The sequence below is a fragment of the Branchiostoma floridae genome, unplaced genomic scaffold, assembly GCF_000003815.2.
Source record: "Branchiostoma floridae strain S238N-H82 unplaced genomic scaffold, Bfl_VNyyK Sc7u5tJ_1501, whole genome shotgun sequence".
Classification (NCBI taxonomy): Eukaryota; Metazoa; Chordata; class Leptocardii; order Amphioxiformes; family Branchiostomatidae; genus Branchiostoma; species Branchiostoma floridae.
Window position 1 is genome coordinate 49,647 of NW_023365734.1, and position 10,189 is coordinate 59,835.

The 10,189-nt window shown below is 40.5% G+C and overlaps 1 protein-coding gene across 13 annotated transcripts in view; it reads right to left on the reverse strand.

Annotated features, from left to right (window-relative positions):
* LOC118407950 (spermatogenesis-associated serine-rich protein 2-like) overlaps positions 1-10,189 on the reverse strand; it is a 48,252-nt gene that overhangs the window by 24,235 nt on the left and 13,828 nt on the right. Inside the window, exon 1 of one of the 13 annotated variants that reach the window (XM_035808530.1) lies at positions 5,563-5,697. The exons of 11 other annotated variants lie outside the window; for them this stretch is intronic. In XM_035808530.1, coding sequence (XP_035664423.1) covers positions 5,563-5,590 — 28 coding nt within the window. In that variant the 5' untranslated portion in view covers positions 5,591-5,697. Of the gene's footprint in view, positions 1-1,852; positions 1,948-5,562; positions 5,698-10,189 lie in introns of those variants that run through there. One more of the 13 variants, XM_035808535.1, reaches the window with a different exon arrangement.

Below are 10,189 nucleotides of genomic sequence, written 5' to 3' on the forward strand. Positions count from 1 at the left end.
AATGTGGACACCTCCTAACAAGAACAGAAGCTGTGGGATTACCTTCGACCTCCCTGCCCTTGACAATGGACATGAGTCAGGTCATGTGAGGGCACATTGTGTGCTGGAACTTCATTTGCATATCCATAAAAGAGAATGGCCGATCATCAACATACTATATCATTTCAAAGTTGCAAGTGAAACATTATATATTGACCACACATATTACATACATGTACACAAACAAAGAAACTATGCCAGACAAGTGCTATTTGGTGAAGATCAGTGTATCACAAAATAGTCCATGATCATCAAAATTGAGGCAATTTTTCACTGCAATTCCTGTGAAAGTTGCTAGAGGTCACTAGCCAAAGGGAAACGAGTAATGTTTGAAAAGTTGCGCACTGTTACAAAAGTCATAAAAAGGATATAAAAATACTCCAAAACAAAACGTTTAACTTTGAAGTCATAAACTAAGTTCCATGTATGCAAAGATGACAGGTAACAATATTGCATTTATGAAACACAATATCTAGGCTGTTTCTTTGCATAACAAATGACAAACTGTAATCCAGAATGATCAAGAAGCCATAAAATTGATCTTGACAGTTTAAATTCCTTCCCTAGAGCTAACTCAGTAACTGGAAATAACTATGCCATAAAAAAGGACAAACAAGCAAAAAATAAAAGACAGACTTCAGAAACAGTGTATACTAGCGATGACCCAAAAGTTATGGGATTAATGGGAAAGCTGTGTCCCTCATCTATTTCTTTTACAGTATGGGTGGGTTGAACAGTTGCTAAGGAAATGCTTCACTCCATCAGACCGTGCCTGTGCTGAATTAGTGACCATGATACAAGCCTACAAACTTGAACACTTCCAAGTCATCACCATCTCCATACTTTAGCCCAGATATTTCAAACTAAGCCAACACAAGGGTTCTTGCTAGAGTACTCTAACTTAATGTTACTGTACTAGGCTAGTGTAGTGGTACTTTGCAGCACGGCTAGTAAGATATTTACATGTGGGACAATGACTGATCAAATATGTCACCGTCATGACCCTCCAAACTTACCAAAAAATCCTACTATGGTTGTTCATGGGTACCCTTAAATGCAAATTTTTCACCTTTAATTTTCATCATATTGGCGCGGAACAACATGATGATTGATGATGGCCTAAATTTTCAAATCTTCCTCGCTGTGGAAGTTCCAAAACCTCTCCCCAATTGGTTGCTTCCCCACCTCACTATTACCATTCTCTCTCTCTCTCTCTCTCTCTCTGTCAGTTAGTCTATACAGACTATCAGTATGAGTATGACACTACGCAAAAAGAAACGAAGCAGCAGAGGAGACTACAATACATTACACTGGAATAAAATCCTGGCTAGAACCCTGAGGTGCGAGACAGTGGACGTCCTGCCAAGGTTCCTATGTGTGTGTGTGTATAGTCTTTGAGACTCCGTCTGCTTCCCATATAGTACAGACACTGGGACCTGGGGCCAGGCCAACACAACACTACACACCACCCACACAGGAAGTACCCCCATTCCTACAGGTACGTGGCTCAAGGAACCCTGCACAGCTCACAAGACGTCTTCCAGGAAAACTTCAGACACAAGGCTCGCTGGGGAAGGAATTTCTACCAGCTGAAACTGCCGACCTGGTCACAAAGAATGGGATGGATTTTTTGGATCAATCAACTTGTGCTGACAGCCGGCCGACTAACCTACACCATGAAGAGCTGATAAAACTGGATTTAAAAAACTACCTCAGGAATACTCTCAAGTTAAGTCAGGTTCTGTGATACCTTTCCTCCAAGTAGACTGTACAGTCTTCTCTAAGAAACAGAAGTACCGACCCTCAGACTTACCGTATTCCTGGGAAAAGTTGTGATCTAGTCTGGAATGGTTGAATTTTCCAGCCAGCGACCTGGCACTCCATTAGTGAGTATCAGGTTACTGGGGAAGTCCTCCACGGAGGGGGTAGCCTGGTGGGGTGGGCTGGCCGCAGAGAAAGTGCCTGATCAAAAGTATGGCTCTCACAGGAAGTTTGGAAAAGTAAGGCAAAAACTGTCGTCATTGACAGCCCTCCATCCTTGAATTCAAAACATTTGTCCAGAAAGTATATCATCCGTTTCCTGCAAAATTTGATGACTTTTTTCACAGAGGACGTTGGCGACGCAGGGACATGATTGATAGATGGATCACAGACCCATGACCAAGAGTGACAGGCACCAAACTCGACTCCACCAGCCAGCCCTAGTAGCAGAGGCCCCCTGCCCCAGACAGAGTTAAAAGCTACCACATGTGAGACAAGAACTGCATTCCGACCTCACTGTCGGACCAGACACTCGCTCCTTCTCCTCCTCAAGACTTCTCACAAGACTCCTCAAGATGTGAGACTAACGTCTTCAAACGTCTTACAGCATCTTACAGATCAATCTGGACTTGTGGCCCAAAAAATAATGTCAACCCACATCGTCTAACCAGTTATATACATATGATTCCTCACTAACGCCTTAAACGTCTTACAGCTTCCAACAGAAAAATCTAGACTTAAGCCTTGGCTCTAGAAATAATATCTAATATCATTATCAAATAAGTCATATACATATGTTTCTTTTCAATCATTATAGAGATGGGGGGGGGCAACATCTTCAAAACCAACACATCTTCAAATACTACCAGCAGCATACAATGTATCTATTAAATGCTTCTGAAGAGACATAACATGACATTGTCTTATTTAACAATGTCGCATTGGCATCTTCTTTGATTGGAAGCAATTATTCTTCTTGAATACATTCTTCTTTCCACTCAAGTCTTCCTGAAGTCAATGACAATTGTATACCAATAACTGACAGAGGAATTCTGATAAGGGGAAGGAAAAAGATAAAGAAAGATTGATTTCATTTGATTTGAATTTGAAAAATTGTGCATACAATTTTCCTGAATTATAATATATGGTTGTCTGTAGTGTAAAGCTGTCTTAAAATATGTATTGATGTAAACAACTAGAAAATAAGAAATAGAATGACAGCCAAACATTTTTCTCTTTCTTTTTTCTCAGGCCTGTCATTTTCTATACAGGGGTGCTGAGGCAACCATGCTGGCACACATACAATGAATCCACCCGAGGCTGAAACAAGGGACAGACCATTGTTGATAGGGATGGATGGTCTCCTTAGAACAACTGCACCATCTACGCAGCACCAAAGATCCCAAGCAAACAACAGCTTTGTCACTGTGTCAATGTAACTTAAGTTAACATCAACACACTTACCCAGGACACTTGCTTACATCTGAAACTGCCTACGTTTCAGAGCTTAAATCTGAAATCTGCCTGAGTTTCAGTCCTTGTTTAAAGCCAAACTTCGGACTATGACTTCAGCTGCATACATTCATGTCCCAGCAAACAACCTAACTTACGTCCTAAGCCACTCTTTTCTCTTGTAATTGAAATACTTGCCGTTCCTCCCATTTTGTTCTTATAACACTTACCTTTGTCCTAGTTTTGCTCCTCCTTCAAGTTCAACAACAAACTTCACTTGCTACAAGTCACATAAGCTGTGCACAATGTCCAGTCATGAACTTGAGAAAGAAATTCTACAACAAGCCCAATAAATTGAGTAATCCGGAGAACTTGTCTGAACACGTAGTGCTGAGAATGTAGTCTTGCTCCTCCTTCAATTTCAACACCAGACTTCACTTGCTACTTGTCACACAAGCTATACACAGTCATGAACTTGAGAATGAAAGCCTTAGGCAAGCAGAGTAATCCAGAGAACTTGTCTGAACACGTAGTGCTGAGTTCACCACACAGTTTACTGGAGCTGCTGACACACAGTTTCTGTTTACTCAGCAGGGCTCGAAATCCTTTTTTCTGCATACCTGCACTGGTGCAGGTAACATCTAAAATTACCTGCACCTGACAAATTTTACCTGCACCACTCTTGAATTTAGGAAGTATGGATCATACTAAAATTGTTCAGGAATCATTGCTATTTTTTTTCTTTTAATAGTTTTATATTGTATATAGGTGGTAACAGCCAATGCAGCTAATAACAATCCTACATCATGGGACATTTATGTATAAAATCCAGTACATAGACAAGTGCAGGTTAGGTGCAGGTAGACATCAGAAATACCTGCACAGCTCTAATTTTACCTGCACTAACCTGCATACGCAGGTGGTGGTATTTCGAGCCCTGTGTTTACTCAAACTGAACCTTGGATCTCACCACCTCAGCACACAATGGCAGTCACTCACCCTGTCATGAGTACATTGTACCACCGCTCAACTAACGCTCAACTTACCGCAAAGTCATGTTTCCTTTACTTTTTAATGGGTGTGCGGTAGCTGGTATACTGTAATTTAAGAGAACACAGGTGTATAGTGGTATTACAGCGCTCTAATAATATATTACTTACAGAACAATTCTTAAGTCATTAAGTGAAAAACGCTGTAAGGATAGCAAGTCAATAGCCATTGCTCTTTCAGACTTTTACTCCATACATGTAACTAAGTATAAATCCACAGAGAAAATAGCATAAAATTTAAACTTATTCTGTAATATCAAAAAACGTAAGTAGCAAACCAACAAGGACACACAGATACCCAAAAAAGAGATGTTAAAAGTTAAAAGCTAAAATTCCAAAACAACTTCTGCAACTTTCTGCAAACAACTGCTACAAACTCACTCACAAGACATTTGAAGTTGCACTTGTCTTATCTCACCTAAAATTTGGTTGTCCAGCTTTTGTATCAAATAAAAGCCTGATTTAGTACTGCACCTGAGAGCTCATGCATGTACCTACACTGTGTACTACTTCTAGGTTTTTCCCCTCTATAAAAATGGCCTGGAGGCAAAGTACAGCAGAACAGACTTGTCTGTAACAAACCACACCTAGGGTGCCACAGACATATACTAGTACCCTTTATATACAGATCATACAATACATTTAGAATTTCTGTAATGTCTAATTTCATATGTAAACAACGCTATTAAACTATATGCAAATAAAAGAAGTTTTTCAAATCTTGAAACAGTACTAGTGAAGTAGGTCAAATAGTAATAGTTACCACTGCCCCACCCTAACCACTGTTTCATCTAGACACACCTGTACCTAACTAGGAACTTATCTACTAATCTAAAGAGTAGGGGTCAACATGCCTGAACATGTATGTAGATGTGCAGCACAATAACTGACCAACTATAGGATCTATGTTATAATTGGTGGTAAAGAGTTTTATGTATATAGCAACAACAACAGCAACGTTAACAACAATCTTTCACAGCCAACAACCTGAACAAACATCAACAATACACATAAAGAAGAAAAATGTTCTTAAACAAAAGGTTCTACACCTCACTGTTTACATGTCTACAAGGAACAAAACTTTATAAACATGCCAACATTTGACCCAGCATTTAACCTGTACCAAAACCACAACATGACAAGATCTGAGGAAAGTTTGAAACACAAGTAACTGTATGAAATATTATATCACAGGTGTACAGACGTTATAATATAAGGGTAAATCTATCACTTCTAAGAACCCAGCATGCACCTTACCCACCTGCCTGCCTTTTTGTCTCCTGCACCATGTCTGCATGTCAGATCATACGTCTGTCTGTCTGTCTGTGTTCTTCTACAGTAGCTATAGTACTAAACACCAAGTCAGTACTGGCACAATACCGGCTTGAACCAACTGTGATTCAGGGTGAATCTTCAAAACTTGCCACACCTAGAATCAGTCAACCCCCAAATATCTGTGGTACAGTCCAATCTGCTGCCAAATCCCATTCACAGGCGGTATTTTAGAACGGTCCACTGAAGAAAGAGGGGTGTCCACCTTCAGTTTCAGTGCGTTGACCTTTAGTTTCAGTGGGTGGGGTATGTATTGTAGTTGGCCTCAGGCAGTAAGGTGTTAGATAGTACCAGTCTACTATATGGTTGGGTACAGGTTCATGTTACACCTGTACCTATAAATCATTACTGCACATCACGTCCATGACAATAGGGCACAACTATATGTACACTTCGACATTACATGATTAATAACTGTTACTGTTAGCATACTTCACTTTACACTTGAGTTGTTCTAAACCACATACATATAGACTGAGCTGACCACCACTGCCAAAGTGGTTAACAGTATATGTAGCTTGACTAAAACTAGAGTTTACACTTCAAATAGTGGACAAAAATTTGTTTCAATTCAAATTTGACAGTTTCCAGTTGAAACTAGAATAAACTTGTTTTCAAACCACAAAGGGACAAACCAGTAACAATCATAGGAGTGGGGCAAAAGCTTTACTGAGCTCTACCTACATCATTGTTGTAAAGCAGGCATTTTTTTCTTTTGTTGATCAGAAATATGTGTGTCCATTCCAGTTAATTTCGCATATCTTTTACACATTTTCACCAAATTTTCCCCCATCATTAATGGGCCGTAACTAGGCACCACTTTCTTGCTGTGTAAGCATGTTTGGGACCACTTGCCCAAAACACTACGAGCACTTACACAACAAGACTATAATGGTATCAAGTACAAGCAAGTACATGGAATAACAGGTCCTGGCTATGTAACAATAACGGTGCCACAAGTCTTCACAACAGATCACGTCACCACTAGAAGCACTCTAGACTGGTATCCTGTTCACTATGGCCACTTACATCTCCTGACACAACACTGTACAAAGGTATCATGTAACATGTGGAGAATGACAACCTCAAGCCAACCATTCACACTTACGCCACATCTTCAGAAAAGACGCTGGAGCCGCATGTTCCCCGTTTAGGAACTTTATTCGAACCAACACACAACAAACATGTTTCGCCGTGTGGCTTCCTCAGTGTTATGGGCTCGAATGAGCATAGTATATAGCAGGTCCTTGCTTGTATCAAAGGTGTCATGTAACATTAGACAACAGGTACTGTACAGGTAACACTGAGTCAGCGAAACAGCTTTGTTTACAGTCACTTACACTAATCTCCACTCATATCTGGGGCAGTTTTAAAACTGTTTTTATATAATCCTGGGACGTACTTTCTGATAGAACAGTGTAAAAGAATTATATCAATTTGCAATCGGACATTTTTCAATGTGACCAGTGCAACCTATGTCATTTACATGTACATACGGTATTTATCCTGTAAAATGATACTATCAACTTATAGTCAGATTATTTCATTGTTGTAGTTCCATACATACAGGGCTTTTATATGTTAATACTGTACCTGTAACACTAGTAATACAAATGGTTATTGTGAGTATAGATCACCACTAGGGCTGGGTATCGGTACAGCGTACCGGTACAAAACCGGTTTTTCTTATTGGACCGGTCCAGAAAAACCGGACCTGAAAAAAATAGGTGGACCGGATGTTGGACCGATTACAAAATTAACAGATTATTTTCTTAGGCATTCACACGTTTTGGCGCTTGCAGGTGGAAGAAAATAACAAGAGTGAAGTAGAGTAGAGTTTATAGTAATTTCTACCAAGTTTTACAGCCAATCGTACAGGTGCAGTTAGCGTTGTATGATTTTAAAACGCCAGTGTAAGTCTAATACTCCACCAGACAGATCTCTTTGTAGTGAAATGGACCATTGGTATGAGTCATACTGCATCAGGTCCAGGTTCAGGTCCGGACCTGGACCTGATACTCTGGACCTGAACCGGACCTGGACCTGAATTTTCTGTACCGGTACCCAGCCCTAATCACCACTACTGTTTGACTTGAGTTGATGATCCTATCTATAACTCGAAATTCTGGAATGCAAACACTGCGACTGAAGAATGCCCATCTGTCAAATTGCATGACATTTTTTAGAAATCAGGCCCTCAGATCAATCTAATCACAGATGTCATCCATGCAATGTGAGCGTCCATCATTCCAGAAACGTCCCCTGCAGCTCCCCCTACTGGCTGGATCAGGTAACTGCAGGGTGAGACAGACCTGTCTTCTCTTCCTCACAGGAAATACCAGGAAACACTGTCTGACTGGGGTCATGCAGGTTAACTATAGAAACATGGCTAAGAAGCATAACAACTAGAGGAGAGGCATGAGACAGCGCATTATCTAGACATACCTGTGCTAGGATTTCCCTATGAATTACAAGCTGGACTTCAAAATAGACTGCATAATTATAATATGGAAAAGATCTTCAGTGACTCCCAAGAAACCCTTTTTCGATTTCTAAATCTGTTCTGTACTATCTATCACAACAGATTCCTCTGTCTTCAACATTAGAACCTCAGTCTGACTCAATGGCTTGGCTGGGAATCAAACCCCTGACCATATGATCCTTCCGAACTACTTGACCACACCACACTTCTACCATAATCCCCCACATATAATCCTTTCTTTCCCCTTGCAGACAGCTAGTAGGCTATCACAAGCTGATGATTCTCTTCTGTCTTCAAATTTTTGTCTTCATCTAACTCAATGGTTTGGCTGGGAATCGAACCCCCTGACCCTGAACTCCCGAACCACTTGACCACACCACACTGTTGCAATAATCCCCTACATATAATCCTCTCCTCCTCCCAGTACAGGCAGCTTAAATCCCGCTGACACTGCACCGCAAACCTACCATGTTATTGTGAATTTCACCAACCACACATCTGGGAACCATCATAACTAGCCAACCTCAACAAAACTGGAACAGGAAGTCTGGGAAACGTGATCCCAGCAATCCCACAACCCCCCAGGAATCCCACAAACCCACACCTCAGCTGTCTAAACAACATCCTCCATCGTGACCTTGACTCTTGACCTTCATCTTCACTCAGAACATCAGTCCACCATCAGACCATTCAAGACACAAGACAATCAACACATTTCCTGTAAAAATAAATACTGTAAATGCATTTAAGTTTGCAGGGAATTAATTTCACGGCAGTGGGAAAAAGGACTTTTTGCGGTGGTCTTATGTTCGCGGTAGCACCATGTACTGTGGTCCCTTACTGCCATGGAAAATTGTTTGTGGTGGTTTTAAGTTTGCGGTGAAGCGGCTGCCGCGAAAACTGCAAACATTGAACCACCACAAAAGTTTCTGCATTTACAGTATGGTGAAAACCAATACAAGTTACAGCATGAAAGATTTAGTATAAATTGCAGACCAATTTCTGAGTCAACAGAATTTTATTGTTCAGATGTTCTGAAGAAAATTAAAAACATGATTAAGTAGTGAAAATGATCCAGCCAAGGTCAGCCTGACATCTGAACTGGTGTCAAGGTCATAGTTATGAACAGCAGAAACACAGCAGCTGCTATGTAAGTATATCTCTCCCCCCAGCTGACTCAACAAGTCGAACTAATCTTAGTATAAACATAGTGTTATACAAGCCTTTATAACAGTTCAACAATGACATGTAGTTGTACATGAAGCTGAAGACAAGAGGTTTTGATCTACAGTCAGGGTATGACACTGTAATGCTCACTTTACTACTTCCATTGTAGTTGTAACAAACAAATGCATAGTTACCTCCATGAAATGTAATGGAATGGAGGTTATATTTTACCCCGCGTTTGTGTGTGTGTCTGTGTGTAAACAAGATAACTGAAGAACGGCTGGGTGGATTGGTTTCATACTTGGTGTGTTGGTAAGGTGTGATGAAAGCTGGAAATGATTAGATTTTGGGCCCCCTAGCGGCTCCCCTTGGTACTGCAGCGCAACTTCCGGTTTTGTTATTTCGGTGTTCTAAACATGCTATGGTCACGATTTTTTAGTATTAGATAGCTCTTGTGCTCAGAAAGAAGTGACATAAGTTTGGGCCCCCTAGCGTATAGTTTTGGGATAGCAGGGGCATTTTTCTCAAAAACTTCTGAATAGGATAACTCAAGAAGGGAACAACGGATTTTCATGATTTTTGGTATGTAGGTAACTTAGACAATGTTGTACAAGATAAGATACTAGTTATGCAAAATAGGAGTACATTTGCATAATTAATGAGAATATTCTATCATAGCAGTTTTTTCAATGTATCTCTTGTTCCAGATACGCTATGGTCTTGACATTTAGGTGGTAGATAGCTTTTAGTGCCATAAACAAGTGGGGCAGGTTTCAGCCCCCTAACATTTAATTGTGGAACTGCAGGGGTGTTTTTGTCAAGACACTAAAAAGAGGATAACTGCAGAAAGAAACGACGGATTGCCTGCATTTTAGGCATGCAGGTAGCTTAGGCAATGATGTCATAA